The sequence below is a fragment of the Setaria italica genome, chromosome I, assembly GCF_000263155.2.
Source record: "Setaria italica strain Yugu1 chromosome I, Setaria_italica_v2.0, whole genome shotgun sequence".
Classification (NCBI taxonomy): Eukaryota; Viridiplantae; Streptophyta; class Magnoliopsida; order Poales; family Poaceae; genus Setaria; species Setaria italica.
The window spans coordinates 11,363,137-11,383,403 of record NC_028450.1 but is presented as its reverse complement, the minus strand read 5'-3'; the positions used below and the strand labels follow the sequence as shown (position 1 = coordinate 11,383,403).

The following is a 20,267-nucleotide window of genomic DNA, read 5'->3' as shown; positions in this document are numbered from 1 at the left end:
TCAACAAACAGCAGCAGCAACGGTGGAAGCGACCAAAACATGACAAGAACTCGGAACTCTAAAAGACTAGACACTAAGACTAGCAACTCGACACAATCGATGCAACCGAAGACTCAACAAGCCCTAACTAAGTAGTACTAGTAAAAGACTCAAAGGGTCTTTAGAATTAAAGAAAACTAATCTACTAATTTTTTGACTTTTTTTGGGCTGTAAGAGATTAAAAATAGTAAAGAACTGGAAGTCTCTCACCGAAATCAACCTTACTTTGATTACCAACTGATGTGAACCTGTAGGGTTGAATCCCGATCTTTCGATGAGAGAAGGTGGATAACTCGATTTGGGGATGGAGATGATATTCACGACCCGACTACAACCATCCAATGATGCTGCGCCTTAGCAACTGATACACCACCTCCAATGGTCGCTGCGATCTTGTGGAGCATGATCAACCAAACCACAAGGGTAACTCCTGCAAGCAATCGACGAACAAGCAACTCAATTGCCAATATGGAGATAAAAACAAATCTAAAATCACAAAGTTGGGGTTCTGAATCAAGTAGTACAGATGGTCTGGTCGACACACGTGTCTACGAGGAAGTAGAAATGGCTAAACTTACATCTAAACAAAACCCGAACTGTTTATGGCAGCTATGGTGGTACATGAGAGGGTAGAGGACAACCAGGATGTGGTGGGAGTCGTCCCACAACCTTAGAACGTGCTCCTATTGGGCCTCGCTTCATACACGGCCCATCAGGCCAAAATCAGGTGACGCAGTATTATGGCTAGAAACAGGTATCTGTAGTAAATCAACGATTGCAGCTTCCTCGGAGCAGATATGGTCATGAGTCTAGATCCATATGAAAGTAGACTTAATAAGGTTTCCATCAAGTACTTGAACGTCCAAAACGGAGTCCAGATGAAGTCGTGGCAGCCGTCACAAGTTGGTGTAGTGTTGCAGTCCGAATCCAGCTCCAAAACGTGTTGGATTTGATCTCTTTCTTCTTTGGGCCAAAAGTGACGTGGTGGCCTGATCGAGGACGTTAGGAATACTTGAACTTAGCCCCTAATCTTTTTTGGTCCTCCATGCCTTTCATGTGTGTTTAACACTCATTTTGGTCCACGTATGTATTTCTGAAAATGACAATGAACGCATATCATGGTGTAGCATCAATTCATCAAATATATCAAATGCAATTACGATAAAAAATTATTTCACCTTAAATCAAAAGTTGCCAATGTGGTTGTATCCGAGCAGGTGATGTCCTCGTCACCCCAATGTAATCAAATAGTCAAAGTACATTCTGAAGATTTTTTTCGAGATAATACATTCTGAAAGAATCAACAGTTGATTTTTTTTCTCAAGGGTGGGAAAAAAATGCTTTATCAAACAAAATTGGCTTGACAGTTGACACGAGCTCTCTCTGTCAGACTGTCACGCTTGAGGAAATCAAGGGGTGTTTAGTTCCAGGGACTAAAGTTTAGTCCTGGTCACATTGAATGTTTAGATACTAATTTGGAGTATTAAATGTAGGTTAATTACAAAACCAATTGCATAAATGAAGGCTAATTCGTGAGATGAATCTATTAAGCCTAATTAATACATGATTAGCACATATTTACTGTAACATCATATGGTCGAATTATGGATTAATTAGGCTTAATAGATTCGTCTCGTGAATTAGCTTTCATTTATGCAATTAGTTTTGTAATTAAACTATATTTAATACTCTAATTAATATCTAAACATTCGATGTAATAAGGACTACTTTAGTCCATGTAACCAAACGCGGCCTGCTCGGTACAGCTGTCGTGGCTGCGCTGCGGTTGCGGCGCCGCTGCACACGGCCAGCAGCCTCTACAGGACCACAAGACAGCAGCTACGGCATAAAAAACATCGTGCGGACTACATGGATGCTGCTGCAGCTGGTTGGCCTGGCAGCCGAGTGGCTGGGCTGCTAGGCGCAGCTGCAGCCTTTAAACGGAGGCTGTTCCGAGCACCCTCATAATCTGATCAATAGTTGATGAATAGTCTGAAATCCTATTTTACACGAGAACAATTAATATATATAAACTCTAAATCTTAAAATTGCTCTTCACTGGTTTTGCACCCTTTCTTCTCTAACGTACACCGAGCATCTCCCACAATGTTTGCATGTTGTTTGCATTGATCGTCTCTTGTAGCGATTGGATTGGATGGTTTTTTTCTCTGAAGACCCAGCTGTGCACTAATCTTTAACTCCGATGTGGGGGCTGACGGACTGTGGATTGGATGCATGCAAGATAGTAGGGCCGGCCACAGAACCGGCCCATTGCAACGGCCATTCCCACCAGATGATTAGCCCAAGATCAGTCCAAATCAAGAAGAAGTTGAAACCGCAGTTTGGACGAAGGCCCACTTGGAAACCATCAGTCTTGGGGGGGGAGGATTGGCCCATGCCGACTTTTGGGTCGATCCAGAACCAACCTTTTTGTGAATTTGAAAAGTGAATAAGAAAATAACACTATATTTTCATTAAGTACTTTGCTTTCTGAAAACTCATATTACGTTTGTTGTTACAACAAATCTTCAACGTTTGAGGACTACGAAAACTGTACCTTCTATTAAGTTTCACAAACTCCACTGTTGTCTGGTCTCAACTCTCAATTTTATCCTGTCTCAACAGCGTGATGGCCGGCCGGTTGTCTGGTCTCATAGTTCAGGTTTGAAGATCGTTACCTAGACCGAAGAATCAGATGCCAATCACTTCAATTTTTAACGAAGGGTGCTGTGGTGATTGCTGTCCTCCTTTCCCCGCGTGATCATCTGCGCCCCGCACCCCACGTTGCGATCACAAGTGCTGCCCGGCTTAAACTAGCAACTCGGCAGCTGCAGATGGAAAAAGCAGCGTCAATGATGCTCAACGGTGGCCGCCTCCGGGGCAGGGCACCACCTTCCATTTCAATCGTCAAGCCTACTGAGATCAAACTCCTACGGTTGGAAACCCGGCCGTCGGCCCAACTGAAAGCACGCTACGCTACGCATCATCGTCTCGAACTGAAAGATGTCTGAAAGATGACCAACGACCCAGCAGCGACCAGCAGCCGGTTGACATTCCTCTGATCCTCCTCTCCCATGTCCATCCCGACACGACCAACCAATGCAACGACTCACCTCACCTCACCTCACCCCCTGGCACGTCGTCCCGTCCGTCGTCTGCTTCGGATCGGCGTCTCGCTGCGTGGCGGCCACGAACACCAAGCCGCACCCGTCAGATTATTCATCCATCTCGTCCTTAACTTGAGAGCCGGAGTTGCTGCAGAACTGTGTGCATCCTGCCTTCATTCCTGCACGGCCCGAGAACTGCGCGCCTTCTTTCGGTATGGGCTCATTCAATTCGATTTTCTTTTTCTTTCGGCATGTCATATCTGCATCTATCTGCTTTGTGCTCGTTACTTTGTTTGTTGGTGGCCGATCCTGAGGAGTTGTTAGGAATCAGGATGTTTTGATCAACGTAAATCCAACAAACAGTTCAGCTCAGATGATCGACGTGTGTTTTCTGAACTATCGATCGGTGTTCTTCCTTTTCTGAACGATCGGTGTTCTTCTTGTGATCACAGTGTACGATGAGGGCGTGATTCCTGCCACCACAATCAGCGGCACCATGGAGGACGTCAGGATCGGGAGCGCGTACCCGACGACACTGCCGAGCCCGAGGATGCTGGCCGCCGACCGGGAGCTCCACTCTCCCCGGCGCGAGCTGCCGTCGGGGTTCCGGAAGAGCCTCAACCCGATCTACGCCGACGCCGTCCACGACGCCCCGCCGCTCAGCGGCTCGTCTTCCACCACCACGACGGCCACCGCAACAGCAACGGCATCGGACTCGTCGTCGTCGTCAGCCGCAGCGAACCACGACGAAGACGCCGACGCGGCGCCGGCGGTGAAGAGGGTGCCGGCGCGGCGGCACACGGGGGGCGGCGGGGACGGGCGGTGGGAGGCCATCCGGGCCGCGGAGCCACCGCTGAGCCTGGGCCACTTCCGCCTCCTCCGGCGCCTGGGCTACGGTGACATCGGCAGCGTCTACCTCGTGGAGCTACGGGCGGGAGGCGCCGGCGGCCGCGGCGCGCTCTTCGCCATGAAGGTCATGGACAAGGGCTCCCTCGCCGGCCGGAACAAGCTGGCCCGCGCGCGGACGGAGCGCGAGATCCTCGGCCTCCTCGACCACCCCTTCCTCCCAACGCTCTACTCCCACTTCGAGACCGACAAGTTCTGCTGCCTCCTCATGGAGTACTGCTGCGGCGGTAACCTCCACTCCCTCCGCCAGAAGCAGCCCAACAAGCGGTTCACCGAGGACGCCGCCAGGTAGGGAACATTTTGATGAACGGAACGAAGAGATGAAGATTTGATGAATTTTGAGCGCATTTTTGAATCTTGGTGACAAATGGCGATCGAACAAAATTGTAAAATTCGGTGCAGGTTCTACGCGTCTGAAGTGCTGCTCGCTCTCGAGTACCTGCACATGCTGGGGGTGGTGTACCGGGACCTCAAGCCCGAGAACGTGCTGGTCAGGGAGGAAGGCCACATCATGCTCTCCGACTTCGACCTCTCCCTGCGGTGCTCCGTCAGCCCGGCGCTCGTCCGGTCGCCGTCCGGCCGTGTCAGCGGCGGCGGCGGACTCGCCCACGTCTGCATGCTTCCGCGCATCCTCCCGGCCAAAAAGAGCAAGAAGAAGAAGAACAAGGGTGACAAGGACAAGGCTGAGCTGGACGACGAGCCGGTGGCCACCAGCGGCAGCGGGAAGAAGAAGCCGCCGCCCCCGACGTCGCTGGAGTTCACGGCGGAGCCGACGGGCGCGCGGTCCATGTCGTTCGTGGGCACGCACGAGTACCTGGCGCCGGAGATCATCCGCGGCGAGGGCCACGGCAGCGCCGTCGACTGGTGGACCTTCGGCGTCTTCCTCTACGAGCTCCTGCACGGCGCCACGCCGTTCAAGGGCTCCGGGAACCGCGCCACGCTCTTCAACGTCGTCGCGCAGCCGCTGCGCTTCCCCGACTCGCCGGCGGTAAGCGCCGCCGCCAGGGACCTCATCCGCGGCCTCCTCGCCAAGGAGCCGCAGAACCGGCTGGCCTACCGGCGCGGCGCCGCCGAGGTGAAGCAGCACCCCTTCTTCGAGGGCGTCAACTGGGCGCTCGTCAGGAGCGCGCTGCCGCCCTACATCCCCGATGCCGCCGTCGACCACGGCTCCCAGTTCGCCTGCGACGCGGCGGGCGGGGCGCCAGCGGCGCAAGCGCAAAGCGGAACGCCGAAGAGCGCCGGCCGGAAGACCAGCTCGCGCCACACTGATTCGTCGCATGTTGATTTTGAGTACTTTTAGGAAGTCATCAAAAAAGTGATGGCCACTGCATTTGTGTCGAAAACTGCTGGTTTCAAATCTTTTGTCCATTTTGTGAATCCGTGCTAATTTCAAGAGTTTTGGTATTCATTCGTCGCATAATTTATTGGCAAAATGCTCCAGGCTAGGGAGGAACAAACCTGAATGTCAGGGTTTGTAACCATTGGATTATCCTAGAGATCTGTGATGTTCTTGTTCTCACAATATGCTTAACATGTTCCAATTATTCCCCCTTTGAATTGGCACCAATTAGTGATTATTCAGAGTGGAAAACAGAATCATTATTGGTCAGCCACTGCTTTTCCCTCTTTACATTTGGTGATGAATTTTAAAGCATACGCTCAGATCTACTTTCATGTCACGAATATAGTGCATTCTATGATTTTGAGGATATATTATGAAGTATTAGAAGAGACGCATGCACGTATCGACTGCAGCTATAATATATTATGATTTTGAGGATATATTATGCAAGCATTTTACGAATATAGTGCATTTCAAATGATAGATACTGTGTGGTATTTTTTAAAAATAAACCAACTTCCGATTATCGAAAAGCAGAAGAAACACATATTAAGCAGTAGTACCACGAATCAACAACAACAGCAATACAATCGAAACAACTATGGAACGGGACCTCAACTTGTGCCAATTCTTGTTCCGTTGCTTTCCGAGTTTCCAACTTTACAGTATTTTTTTTTGTTTGGTGACGTGTACCTCACAGTGAGCTTGAAAAGTGAAAACAGTTGCACACAGCTTTTGGCTGGGGTGTTTGTTTTTAGTCACTCCTAAAATTTTTATCACATCGAATGTTTAGATACTAATTAGAAGTATTAAACATAGATTAATTACAAAAATAATTGCACAGATGGAGACTAATTTGCGAGACGAATCTATTAAATCTAATTAGTCCATGATTTGACAATATGATGCTACAGTAAATATGTGCTAATGATGGATTAATTAGGCTTAATAGATTCGTCTCGTGAATTAGCCTCCATCTGTGTAATTAGTTTTATAATTAGCTCATATTTAGTCCTCCTAATTAGCCTTCAAATATTTGATGTGATATAAATTTTAGTCGGGACTGAAGACCGAGACGCTACAAGTTTCACTGATTCTGCGACACCGAGTACCTGCAGACCCTGGCTTCTGTGAACACGAGCCCCGGCCTGCAGTAGTACCCCTGCCCGGGACTGCAGTGCCTGTCCTCCAAGCACACGCACCGGCCGTCGAGCGCGCACCCGTCGCCCTTGTCCACCTCCACCTCCACCCCGCCGACGACCTCGTCGGACCACGGGCTGTCGAACAGGCCCCGCGGGTCCAGCCGGCGCTTCGCCGCCGCGAACTGCCCCCACCGCGGGTACTTCCCCCTCACGCCGGCGAACGCCACCAGCCGGTTCTTGGCCCAGTGCGGCCTGGCGCCGTGCTTGACGAACGCCAGCTGCTCCACCTCCTCCCACACGTCCCCGCTCAGCCGCGGCGCCGCCGGGTCCGACGCGCGGTAGTAGTTGAAGTCCACCACCACCGAGTCCTCCGGCTGCCCCAGGTGCGCCGCCGACGCCCGCACGAACCGGACCAGGAGCCCGTTGTACACGTCCACGCCGCAGAGGCTCTCGGCGCCGGCGGCGTCGCGGAGGCGCTTCACGTCGAGGACGAAGTCCCGGAACCGCGCCGGCGGCGAGAAGATCGCCGTGGACTCGTAGAAGAAGAGGCCGCGGAACCGGGGGTCCCACCCGCACGCGCGGAGAAGGTCGGACGCCGGCGAGCGCGCGCAGGAGCCCGACGTCTGCATCTTCCCCTGGTACCCCACCACGGGGTACCCCGTGAAGAGGAGGCCGTTGTTCTTGAGCCCGTTGCCGACCAGCCGCTTCGCCGCGCCCTCCACCGCCGCCATCGCGCACTTGCCCCTCACGTTCCTGGACCGCTCCAGCGAGGTCTCCAGGGCCCGGAGCCCCGCGGTGACGGCGATGGCGGTGGGCTGGAAGCCGATGAAGTCGTTGACGCCGTCGCCGGAGGCGTTGAGGGGGGCGCGGTCGTCGACGCGGTACACGGCCGTGTGCTGGGAAGGGTACCAGGTGATGTCGGCGAACTCGTGGCGCGCCGCGTGGGCGGCGAAGTCGTCCTGGAAGGTGGAGTCGTCCCGGTACTCGTAGGTGATGCTCCGCTTGAACCTCGGCTCCAGTGACAGCGTGATCTGCAAAGAACATGAATGGTTTGTAACAAAATAATAGTAGCTCAAAAGATTTATTTAAAAAAAAGGGAATGCAGAACTCCATTGGATCTAGAAGGACTGTGGCGGCGGATGTTTATTGAAGAACAATAATGTATCTCCTTTACTACATCGCAAACTCGCAATGATCTGGCTTCTGGCATAGGTAATGTGCCATTGCCGGCACCGCGTGCACTCTGCTTCCCACACGGTCCACACCTGGATATGGACGGGATCGGCGCAGAGCTTTCCCTTTCTTCGTGTAGCTCGATTTTGGGAACGGAGGCAGGCCCCATGGTCCCGGATTGAACAAAGGAACAACCACTCAATACAGGTAAGCACATGTTGGATTCCCCGCCTCACTTGTTTATTTTCTTTATTTTCACTCACTTCTGTAATTTCCTAATAGTAGTTTGTGTTCATGATGCCGTGACTTTGGTAGTTTCGGAATTTGTAAGTTGGGCACAAATTTAGTTCACAGCTGTTTTAAGCATCTCTTGTAGGACTAACACTAATTCTAGTTGTCTCAAAGGAGGCATACAACGACATATGTGGCCTATGCATTTGCTGCACTTAAATTTTCAGCAACCATAGCTCATTTGTTAGGTAATAACTAAATGCTAGAAGGATGAATTTTTTGTTAAGCTAACCAATGTCGTAAAATATGAGTTGCTAAAAGTAGAGTACCTTTTGTTTTTATATGGTTTCCCATGTATCATTTTCATACAGAATGCCATCAACTCATCACATCTCTCTCTACATATATGTCGAATTGCCTATCGATCACCTTAGCTCAAAAAGCTAAAATAAGTCAAAATATGAAAAGAATAACTTAAACTATTTTTAATTCGAAATGAACGTGTCCCTTTTCTCGGGGAGGAAACATGCATGCTTTTGGAATCCATATCTTAATGACATTTGATGATTACTACCCTTTTCTTTGAGGAAAGATGATCACTAACCTTGGTGATGACCCCAAGCAACCCGAGGGAGACGAGCGCGGCGGGGAAGAGCTCGTCGCCTCGCCGCAGCGGCAGGACCCTGGCCCAGCCGTCGGCCTCCCCGGCGGGCGCGACGAGCCTGAGCCCCACCACGTGGTCGTGCACGGCACCGCCGCGTCCCCACCACGAGCTGCCGTGGGACCCCGTGCTGACGAGGCCGCCGATGCTGACGCCTTCCCAGTAGGGCGCCGCTGTGAGGCTGAGCCCGCGCGCCTCGGCCGCATCGATGACGGCCCGCAGCGGCGCGCCGGCGTCCGCGGTCACCGTCCGCGCCGCGGCGTCCACCTCCACGGCCGCCAGCCTCGCCGTGCTGATCAGCAGGGTGCTGGCGTTCCCGCCGCCGCCGCCGGGGCAGGCCAGCTTGGGGATGGTGTGCGCGAAGCCGCTGACGACCTTGATGCGGGCGCCGTCGGCGCTGGCGCGCGCCACGGCCGCCACCACCTCCCGCTCGGACGCCGGGTACGCGACGGCCGAGACGGGGCAGTCGGCGCGGTCGCTGGACCACGCGGCGTAGGCGTTGGAGAGCACGCATGCCGCGTTGTCACCGCTGCCGCAGCGCACCGGCGGGCGCGGGGGCAGCGAGAGCGCCGGCGCCGGGGCATGGCACGACAGCAGGAGGAGGAGGAGGAGGAGAAAGGTGGCGCGCATTTTCTTGTGTTCCCTTCGCGAGTGCGCCTTTGCTTGGTGCGCGGGCGTGTTTCTTGAACATGGAGGGAGGCTCTTCCTTTTTGCTCTGCTTCGTGGCTGGATGCTGTTCTGCCTGTCAAGCGACGCTTCGTTGGGGTTGGGTGGAAAGCTTCCGCCAAGAGTTGCCTTTCAAGGATTGGCGATCGGCGGAGGGATTTCTTGAATAAATGTGTGTAAATTTCATTCAGGTCCGCGATGGGGTGAGTTTGACAGAGTTCCCAAAGTTGATTCTATGCTGAATTCAGCAGTTGCTAAATAGTTTTTTTAGAAAGAATTGGTTCTCTACTAATTCTATGAAGTGATTCTCTAAAATGAACTAAAAGGCTGTGAGCTGAAAAAAGTAGATTCTCCTGATTCTGTGAAGTGATTCTCCATCCTAATTTTAAAAATTTATGCTAGAAAATCAAAGATAATCACTTTCAGCCACAGAATCACTCCTCTCAGAGAATCAGCTTCCATAGAAAATCAGAATCAGATAGAGCTCTACCAAACAGCCTATCAGCTCCTATAGAAAATTAGAATCAGATAGAGCTCTACCAAACAGCCTGAAGATTGCCTGCCTATGAAAAATTGAATCCAGAATGATTAACAATCACTGACAATCAATGTGAATAAAAAAATATTGGTAGTCAATATGAACCATTAAGAAAATCAAAGGGAGCAAGAGCTTGGAAGTATACAGTGATTTACAAATTTTGATTGAAAGTCCAATAAGATCGAGCATATTAAAAAACATAGAAGGAGGGATTTCTCTAACAAATTTGAAATTTCGTACAATTGAAGTTTGAAATTTCAGACAATTGAAGATTGCCAGCCACTGGTGAGTCATTCAACATCACGGATCACTGAGTACTTGTAGGGACCTCCTTTCGGAATCCCACTGATTACCTGTATTGGTTCCTGGATCAGTAGCCTAATACAGTTATTATTAAATATTTTAAATGATAAAAGATGTACAAATTAGTAAGATTTTACCTCAACACAGCGATGAGAAGCGTATGTGCCCATCCATTAGCAAGATGGTTTGAGACACCCTGAGGCCTAAACCTGCATGACAAAGGCAATGCTGAGTACACTTATGGTTGGTACTCAGCAAGTCCCAACATTTACAAAGTAATTATATGCATATCAGGTGGACAAGGAAGGAGGTTTATGGGTATAATCCTAAGATTAAAGCATCTCACATGCAATGTGAATTAAAAAGGTGAGAATTTAAAAAGAACTCTCCTAAAGTATGTTATTACATATTTTAAAGTTGTGGTCCTGGAGGGGGAAAACTACCTCCCCTACCAGTCACCAGGTTTTATTCTGGATTCCAGTCCATTGACCTTCCTCCAGCATTTCCAACACACTAATGCCCTTCCCCAGAGAGTTTCAAGAGTAATCATGGGGCTTTAACTTAGTGGGCTTGTGATCGAGAGCCTCGGTTATCCAGATAGATCATACTCTGCGGAGAGGTGTACACTTTCCCCATACGGCCAGCTCTTACCTTTGCACTAGGTGTTACTGGCCTACGAGATCCATACCCACCCATGTCTATTTGTAGACAGTATTCCCTAGTCCATCCACGGATATACTAGGGTCTCAACAAGAGCCACTAACATCCGCCTTGCAAATCCTATCCCAAGAAATATGCACAATGAATCAACAGGGCCTCCGGCCCTTTCAATAGTCGACCCGTGCCGACCGGATCTGGGAATATGTGAAGGTCCTGCTCCAGTATATCCGTTGCCCACCTTAGCTCCTTGGGATGGATTACTAGGTTCAACTAGTAGGGTTTGAACCAAGGCCTCACATAAACAGGCACTCCCGAAGGCTATACCTTTTTGGCACATATGGTTGTACGGTTCACAAGAAAGACTCTCCCAATGAACCAGTTCTTATATGACCGGAGTAAGCTTTGGGACGGAGTATCCTCCACTGAGGCCAAAGATAAAAACCTTTTGCTAAGATTTTATAAATAGATATTCATGTGAAGGAATTGGATTCTCTTCATAGAGAATCCAATAGGTGTTATCCCTGTATACGGGGCGTGACTCGACTTGCCTAGCATATCTAATATAGGGTGGCATATGGGGGTGTAGTTTACCTAGGGTTTTGTATATGGTATTTTAATAGTAAACAAAAGGAAAATCTAGCAAGCACGTATCTTAAAGAAATATTTCTAAAACAACACAGTCCATATTAGGTTGATCATATTATTATTCTCTCACTCAATAGGACAAAGCATGAGCTAGGAGTCGGGACTTTCCTTCATTGAGGGCTCAAGGTCCTTAACATCTCCTAAACCGATTAGGGTCCTTGCTTCATGCCTTCTGGATTCTCAGCTTCAGGACAGGACCTGCCCGTACTACCAGCTACACCAGGACATAAAATAACAATCAATAAGGCAATACATCAATCAAAAACCTATGAAATGGAAAAGGAAAGGATGAGGGGCATTTTGGGAATTACCCAGTGTTTAGAGGTGAAGTCCTGGATAATGGATGAATAAATAACTCATGAATTATTTAGAATTATATTTCTAAATAATTAATGGGTCAGGTGGCTGGATTTCTAGGAAATTCTGGGGTTTTGATTGGGCAACACAATGGCTGGGTTTAGATGATAATTTTAGATTTGGGTGGGCGGCACTACGGCTAGGTTGGGACGAGAATTGAGGTTGAGGTTGGGCGGCATAGCGGCTGGGTTTGGATGAAATTTTAGGTTTTGGATGAGTGGCATAACAGTTATGCGAGGACAATATTCGGGGTTTAGTTTGGGCACCATAACGGTTGTGTGGTAGAATGGACCAAAGGCTTGGACAGATCCTTAAGGGGTTAGGGTCACTAGGGAATTTATGGAATGATCCTAGAGAGTAGAACTTGAGAGCTTGTGTGACAGTTGGTCTATACCGGCACTAGGGGATAGTACACTTGGCGATAGACGTAGTCGGGCAAGATCAAGTGAGATAGAAACCAGAGAGCTTGTACGACGGACACCACTTTATCCTGATGCTAGGGGATAGCACACATGGTGAAAAAAGGGTCGGCACAAGATCCAGTAGATGCGCGGTAGTGATAGGGGTTAGCAGCGATGATAGGGCAATGAGGAACAGCTGACTGGGTACTGTCAACAACGCAGGTAAAATGGCTAGAGGCCGCACGACGCACTCGACTTCGACTCGGCCCGGCACCTAGGGGTTTGGGCACGACGGCGGGTGGAGTCGGTGCGACATCTTTTTTAATAAGATTAGGTACTAAGATTTTAGTAATATGTTAGAAAAGGGTTCAGATGAGATGAAAAATAGGAAAGGAAGGGATGGTTGGGTTTCTAATATTTTGTAGAATTTTCTGTGAATTTTTGGAGGTGGCTAAGGGCTTGAAGTGAGTTTTAGGGTACAATTCTTGGGTGCGCGTAGCAGTTTGGTAGCGGCTGGCGTGAGGGGTGGGGTCTGCCTGAGGGATATGGGTACCCCATGGGTCCCTACCGACCCGGATACTGGTCGGACCTAACAAATGGGCCTGCCGGACCAGGGCGTGCGAGCCGAGGACATGAAGTTACTTGGAGAACACATCAAGGCAACAAGAGTGTCCAAATCTACCCGGACATCATGGGACGCGTTTTGTAGTCCGACTCAGATTGCTTTTCATATAAAGACCGAGTAGATTAGATTCAAACAGACTTGTAATCCTTGGTCGTCAGCCTATATAAGATGGCCAAGGGCACCCTCCTAGGGCACGTCAATTGATATACAAGCAATACAAACCACGCATACATAACATTGGGTATTACTCTCCAGAGACCCGAACCTGTCTAAAATCTTATGTCCCCTTTCCCTTCGTGTTCTCGCGATTACCTTTGAGTTCTTGGTTTCACAATTGCCCTCACCTACAAATCAACCACCTGGGTAACCCCCTGGTGGACTGCCGGGCTCATAAATCCGACAGTTGGCACGCCAGGTAGGGGTGGTTGCGAGATCCTTTTTGCGACCTTGATGGCATCCCGTCCCAACGTTGTTTTTCCCGAGAGCATGAAGGACTTCCTCACCAACCCAGTCTAGACTCAATTCAGGACCATGCCGGCGGATTCAGATCCAACCGCTTTCCTCGTCAACTCGGCGGCTCCGGTCGACTCAGCGACTTCCGTCAACTTGGTGACTCCCGTCGACTCAGCGGCTTCCATCGACTCGGCGTCCAGCGCTGACTCAACTCCTGCTGGACCTGTTTTCTCCAGCGGGACAAGTTCTCCAACCAAGGATCATCATGCCGCTTGTCCAGCAGGTCGGCGAACTTTCTCTCTCTGAGAAGGTTCCAGATCTACTCGTCGGCGCCCGCCCACCCATGCCCTCCGACCTGATCGGGGGGCTAGATCTCATCAACAACACTATCGCTGAGTGCATAGAGCTGTCCAAGGTGGCACTGCGTGAAACCAGGTCAGCGTAGGGCCCGTCCCGCGGTCCCTTTGGTCTACGGAACACGGCCGTCGAGTACTCCGCCAGGCTTGATCGGGTTTTCTAGATCCAATTTGGAGACCCACCCGAACCCGTCCAGTTTCTAGACTGTGGTGAATTCTAGGTGCCTTGCATCATCCTGACACCAAATTCCTATGGAAGCGACGATGAGAGAAACTCTTCCACACCAAATTGTGAAGCTTTTGTTGTCTCCATTGACGAGCCACCCCGTGATGGCGAAACGAATTCTCAAGAAGGAGGTCGTAACACCAGAAACCAGAACCACACAGAACGATAGCAACAGGAGCTAGCCGACGTCCAACAGCCCGCTACTGACGCAGATGCAGTAGGTGACTAGCGCCAGCACCCGCGCAATGCCGACCAAGGTGGTGCTCGGGAAAGACGCAGGCACCCCGCGTGTGCTCGTAACCTACTAGCCGACCTCGAGCAGGCCGGCCACAATGTCTTCACTACACCCCAGGCTAACATGGGGCTGCCGTTGCCGAGCTGGAAAATCTTCCAGATTCAGACCAAGTCTAATGGGCTCGAGCGCGACTTCAAGCCGCCAACGCCCAACTTGGGGAGCAATTCAACGACCGACATGCACATTCTTGGTCAGACATTCTCGGAGCCGGTCTAGGCATAGCAGATCCGAACACCGCCGATTCTTTGTCCACATCTTCTAGACATTCTCGGAGCCGGTCTGAGCATAGCAGATCCGACCACCGTCAAGACGAACGTGCGACGAGTCGGCTGGATCCAATCCATTAGGAAGAGGTGGAGCAAAATGCTGTCCAACCTACCAACCCACCAGCTAACAACAATGCCAACCCACCGGCCAACTCTCCCGTCAACATCAACGCCAACCCTCCCGTCAACAACAATGTCAACAATGTCCGTCAGCACGACAACAACGTCAACCACTCCCGTGGCGGTAGAGGCAACGATGACCATGGCTGACCAGAATGGCAACGGGATCTTAGTGAAGAGTTGCGTGACCTTTATCAAAACCGTGATGTTCATGCCGACCTCAACAATCGCCACAATGAGTGCGACGAGAATGAGCTCAGCCGCCGCATCGAGTACGATCATGACTACGGCACTCCTGTGCCTAATCACGATGCAGAGCGTGAGGACTGACGTCACTAAGAAGTTGAGATGCAACACAGCACCGACTACGACTGCATGCATGGTGCCCCTGCAGGTGCCTACAACTCGCCTAGGCGCGACTATGAATATATGTATGAAGACGACTACTACCCTCCTAGATGCAACTACGACGGACGCGGCAAGGCTCCTCCCCACTAATACTACCTCGATGGCCATTACGACAATGACATGGCATTAGACGGTTTTGCTACTTTCACCATATGCTTCAGGGCTATTGATTGGCCGCCTACATTCAAACCATCGTCAATGAAAAGTATGACGGTCACTCCGACCCCACCATTTGGCTCAAGACGTACAACACTGCGGTGAGAGTAACCAATGGCACCTACGACCAGATGGCCGCCTACTTTCCAGTGGTAATGGGTGCTGCTCCGCTTCTGTGGCTGGCAAATCTTCCCCCCAGTAGCATCAACAGTTGGGGCTAGCTCGCTAGAGCTTTCACTAAGAACTACCAGGCCACCTACAGCCGACCTAGTAACAGGGAAAAACTCGGCCAAGCCACCCAAAGGATAGGCGAAAATATTCAAGACTACGCCAAGCACTTCTTCAAAAATCGCAACAGGCTAGCTGGCATTGATGAGCGTGATATCATCTGGTATTTTTGCTCCGGCTTGACGAACCAGAAGATGTTCGAGAAACTGTATGAGGCTGCCCCAAAGACGGTTGAGCAGATGATGGAAGTTGTCAACACACAAGCTGACATCGAAGAAGCGGCCAAAGTTCAGTTCTAGAAACACTGCCAGACTGGCGACTACGATCAACCAATCCATGATGAACCTCGAGCATACTCGGAGCCCCGACTCCGAAAAAGGCCCCCGGAGGTCTACGCTGCTGAAGGTGACCCGACCAAGAAGAGCACTTTTAATCGGGAAGAATTTGACGGAACCCTCAGCGGCCCGTGCCCCTTCCACAGGGACGCGCGTCATACTCTCCAAGATTGCATAGCCCTGAAGAAAGAACTTGGCACCTCAGTGGAATACAAGCGACCAGGCCGCAACAAGTGCCGCCGAGACAACAACAAGTGTGATTATCGTAGCCGTGACGATGACCGTGTTGGAGGTATGCCCTAGAGGCAATCATAGAGATGATGATATTCCATTTGTATCCATGATTTGTATACTGTGTTCATTGAATATCCATTAAAGGCTACTTGAATAGATTTGCAATTATGTGAATTGTATGTGAAACTCTTTACTTGTATGGTTATTCTAAAGTTATCCCTAGTCGGAGTTCATGTGAGGACACACATGAATATTAGACTAGCACATGTATTAGTTGATGACTATGTTTCACAAGTCATGGATATGGAGATGTTGAACTAATAATGTGGACACATGTGGAGACATGTGTTAGGACTGACCCAACACGAGAAGTAGTTCTCTCTTTAAACAACATATACGCTTTGTCCTTAGACCTGAGATTGTCGCATGTATTCTAGATGTGGATTGACCTACTTAGGGGCTATCAAACGCTACGCCGTAACAGGGTAGTTATAAAGGTAGCTTTCGGGTTTGTCAAGAAGCATGCTATGAGACATGGTCAATCAAGATGGGATTTGCCCCTCTCTGATTGAGAGTGATATCTCTGGGCCCCTCGAGTGATCGGATCAGAAAATGCATGGCCATGCTACGTACGGTTAAGAGTTAACCTACAAAGGGATTCCGAATCACAGGATCGAGAAAGAGCGGTCGGCTTGAAGCTAGACCAAATATCGTGAGGCAAAGGGAATAGCATGTATATCATGTTGTGGTGGTTCGTCTGATATGATCTTCGTATGCGTATAGGAGTTGGCACGTCTTGCTAGAGGCCGCTACCGACTATTGGGCCGAGTAGGAGTACTCGGGCCATGTCTACACGTATCCGAACCCAAAGGGTCGCACACTTAAGGGGCTGGAAGCCCAATTCGGATTTGATCCGAGTTGGATTAGGTTTAGGAGTACTAATGGGCCTCGGATCCAGAGGCCCATCAGGAACCCCTATAAATAGAGGGGTGGGGGCGCCCTAGGGTTTCACACCTTTTGCGAAACACTTCTGCCGCGCCTCCCACGCCCTCGCCTGTTGCAACTCGCGGATCTAGCAATCCGGCTTGCGACGCTTCCTCCCTGCACGTGTGGATACCTTGGAGGTGTTGCGCCTGCAGCACTTGGACGAGCCATCGACGAGCCGCCGACGAGCCACGACGAGCCGCGGCACCGGAGGCGATCTTGCTGTGCACGTGGACGAGCTGCTGAGGAGCTGCTGGACGTGATCGACTACGTACGACTACGTTGATCGACTACGTACGACTACGTGATCGTCTTCACTGCACCGACGCACATCTACATCTTCCGCACCAGTAGTGCGTCGAGTGGTAATCCCGTGATCCTTATACGGCAGTTCTTCCTGGTTATACGCGGTAGAAATTTTGATTTGCGCTAGCGTAGCCTACCTCGTATCCCATCAGACCGTCGCTAAGGTGACCATGACAACCGCAATAGCGGTGACCATGATGACCGCAACGGTCACCATCGTGACGATAGCGATGATTGCAACAACAGTAGGTGCGATAATCGTGTTGATCAAGATAGAGAAGAGCACCACGACTAGCCACATCATGACGCCCAACGGCCCAATGCCGACCATAATGGAGACTTCCAGCACTAGACCGCCAAGTCAACATCAATGTGGGTGGCCGCAACACTTTTTGCAGTAACCGCTAGTAGAAACTTTGCCAGCGAGAGGTGCACTTTGTCTCTGTATAGCCAGTCCAGTGTCTGCGCTGGTCCGAGTAGTCCATAACTTTCTCCAGGCAAGATCATTGGGTCCACATCCCAAATCCCGTGTCCTACCTGCTGGTGGTTTGCCCGACCATAGACCGGGCTTTACTCCCCAAGTGCTGATTGACGGTGGCAGCGACCTCAACATCATTTTCACCGAAACCTTGAAGCAGTTCTAGCCTTGTGAGGAACCCTTTACTATGAGATTGAAAAACATACCTGATGATGATAGCTTCTTCCGCTTCTTTCCTCTCTTTTTTTCTTTTTTTCCTCCTTCTTCCCTTCTTTCCTCTCTTTCTTTCCTTCCTTCTTTCCCTCTTCTTTCCTCTTTTTCTTTCCCTCTCTGGGTCCCCTTTCCCTCTCTGTTTGGGCTGTTGCGCCGCTGGTCTTATAGGGTGAACCTCCGCCGGTTCATCCGGCGGTAAGGGTCCTTACCGCCGTTTCAACCGGCGGGAGTTCCTCGATCCGCGCGCGCACTACTTTGGCGGCAGTGGTAAGGCGGTGAGGGCCTTACCTCCGGTTCTCTCCCGCCTGCTGAAATGGCGGCAGGGATCGGCGTAGGGGGTGTTAGGCTCTTACTGCCATTTCAACCGGCGTTAAGGACTATACCGTCGTTTCAGCTGGCGGTATAAGCCTATTTTTACAAATTTTTTATTCAACTATATATTTCTGCAAAATTGAAAAATAAAAATAAAAATAAGATCAAAAGCGCTATAGCTTTTTCCAAAACAAAACTACGGAAACGGGCGCAACACAACAGCAAGCCCATGGAATTGAACATGTGGCAATGAAGCTGCAATCTGACCCACTGGCCAACAGATCAAAGCCGGCCCATGCTACTGTTGAAGCCCACCAGGTGCCTAGTGAGCAGGCCGAAAGGGGTGGGCCTATAGTAAGTTTAACAAATCACCGTGGTGCATGGCATCAGGAACCTTCCGCCAGAGCCAGATTTCACCCAGCAAATCCACATGCAGTAAAAAAAAGAGAAAAAAGGCGTGGGTCCCAGTCCCACAACGTTAATTACTCATAGACAAGAGTGGTACTTCCCAAATGCGTCGTCCTCGTCCGATCATCGCCTGCGGGAGGGCGGCCAGCGGCGCGAGGAACTGCTGCTGGAGGGCTGCCCCCAGCCCCAGCCCGTGGGAGCGGCGGGGTGGGCGAGTTTCCCGGCGGGCAAGCTCCCTGGCGAGCGGCTGTTCGGAGGAGCGGCAGCGCAGCTGAGCTCCCGCCACCACGGCAGGTCCCGGAGAGAACCGGCTGATCCTGTTACGTAAGATTTTTTTGGAATTTATTTGGATTTTTCTGAATTTTGTTGTTTCCAAAAGTTTCTAAAAAAATCTTTGTCGGATTTAGTAGCCACTTAGTCCACCAAAGGATTACCCAAGTAATTAATTTGTAGGTAGAGGGGATTGCAAGGCCAAGAACTCGAAGGTGATCACGAGAACATGAAGTTTTAGACAGGTTCGGGGCTCCAGAGAGTATACCCTACGTCCTGTATTCTGGTGGTTTGTATTGCTTTGCGCTGGTACGTAGAATAGTTAGGGTTCCCTCGGGAGGTGCCTTTGACCGCCTTATTTAGGCTGATGACGTAGGATTACAAGTCGGTTTGAATTGGTTGTTACATGAAAAGCAATCTGAGTCGAATTACAACAAGTATCCCGCAATATTCGGGCTGATTTGAATCGCCCGCCCTCCTCAACTTGTGCTCCAAATATCTTCACGTCCTTAGCCCGCACGTTCTGGTCAGTCGGGCCCACTTGTTAGGACCGGTCAGTATCCTGGTTGGTAGGACCCACGGCGTACACATATCCCTCAATCTATCTATACCTATTATTAAAGCGAGTAATGTCTCTGCCAATTTTTTCGTCCGTCATGGTCATTTTACAAAAAAGTCCCTCAACTTTTAAGGAATCAACCCGTAGTCCATATTCTAAAGAGGAGGGGCTCGGGTGGAAAAGGGAGAGAAAGGAGGGGGGTTAAAGGGGAAAAAGCTTCTCCTTTCCTCCGTCTCTCTCCCTCCCATCCGTCGCCTGCGCTTCCTATCCGCGCCCCCGGACCCTGCGCCGAGCCTCAACGGAGAGGTCGGCCGATCCCCTCTGCTCCCCGCGCCACACCTTCCTCCTACCCTGGGCGCGTCGCCTGTGCTGCCGCCATCGCCCCCCGTGCCCCTGCCCCCGTCACGGCCGTGTAGAGGGGGAAAAGGGAGAGTGTGAAGGGAGGTCCTCTCCCCTCCTCACCTCGGCGAAGGAGACGCTGGAGGCGGGGCGCCGGCGGGAGGTGAGGCAGGGGCGGCGTCAAGCAGCAGCCGGAGGTGATTGGAGGGAGGGAGTCCCCTGACAGTGCGGCCGGTGCCCGGAGCCGGCGGGGGCGAGCTCCCCAGGCCGGCAGGGGTGATGTCCCGAGCGGTGCGGCTAGGACCTGCGGCCAGTGGGGGCGAGGTCCCCGGATGGTGTACCCCGCCACTGGAGGCAGCGGGCCCGCTTGGCGGTCATAGCGCCTGGAGCACGGGGCGGTTGAGGCCAGCGGCAACGCGGCCGCGCAACACCTCAACCACAGACGCACTCTCGCCGCCGACGGCCGTAGCAGCCTCTGCAGCTCTCCCTTCTATCCGTGCATATGGCCTGTCTCTACTGCACACA

At 51.1% G+C, this 20,267-nt stretch overlaps 2 protein-coding genes across 2 annotated transcripts; one reads left to right on the top strand and one right to left on the bottom strand.

Annotated features, from left to right (window-relative positions):
• Nucleotides 1–3,192: 3,192 nt before the first annotated feature.
• LOC101779394 (serine/threonine-protein kinase AGC1-5) lies at nucleotides 3,193–5,352 on the top strand. The gene is made up of 3 exons (XM_004954731.4): nucleotides 3,193–3,358; nucleotides 3,599–4,340; nucleotides 4,455–5,352. The coding sequence occupies exons 2-3, from the start codon at nucleotides 3,643–3,645 to the stop codon at nucleotides 5,350–5,352; spliced, it is 1,596 nt and encodes a 531-aa protein (XP_004954788.4). The 5' UTR covers nucleotides 3,193–3,358; nucleotides 3,599–3,642.
• A 1,063-nt stretch (nucleotides 5,353–6,415) lies between these two features.
• LOC101776642 (L-gulonolactone oxidase 3) lies at nucleotides 6,416–9,496 on the bottom strand. Its single transcript, XM_004952194.3, has 2 exons — nucleotides 8,545–9,496; nucleotides 6,416–7,567 (listed from the first exon to the last, which is right to left on the bottom strand). Exons 1-2 carry the CDS (start codon nucleotides 9,229–9,231, stop codon nucleotides 6,482–6,484), a joined length of 1,773 nt encoding a protein of 590 aa, XP_004952251.1. The 5' UTR covers nucleotides 9,232–9,496; the 3' UTR covers nucleotides 6,416–6,481.
• Between the last annotated feature and the right edge of the window lie 10,771 nt (nucleotides 9,497–20,267).

What these genes read in the sequence shown, in the direction of transcription:
- LOC101779394 (XM_004954731.4), top strand. Translation starts at nt 3,643, where the DNA reads ATGGAGGACGTCAGGATCGGGAGCGCGTACCCGACGACACTGCCGAGC. An exon ending in TTCACCGAGGACGCCGCCAG is followed by an intron (nt 4,341 to 4,454) that starts GTAGGGAACATT and finishes AATTCGGTGCAG; the next exon opens with GTTCTACGCGTCTGAAGTGC.
- LOC101776642 (XM_004952194.3), bottom strand. Translation starts at nt 9,231, where the DNA reads ATGCGCGCCACCTTTCTCCTCCTCCTCCTCCTCCTGCTGTCGTGCCAT. An exon ending in TGCTTGGGGTCATCACCAAG is followed by an intron (nt 7,568 to 8,544) that starts GTTAGTGATCAT and finishes TGTTCTTTGCAG; the next exon opens with ATCACGCTGTCACTGGAGCC.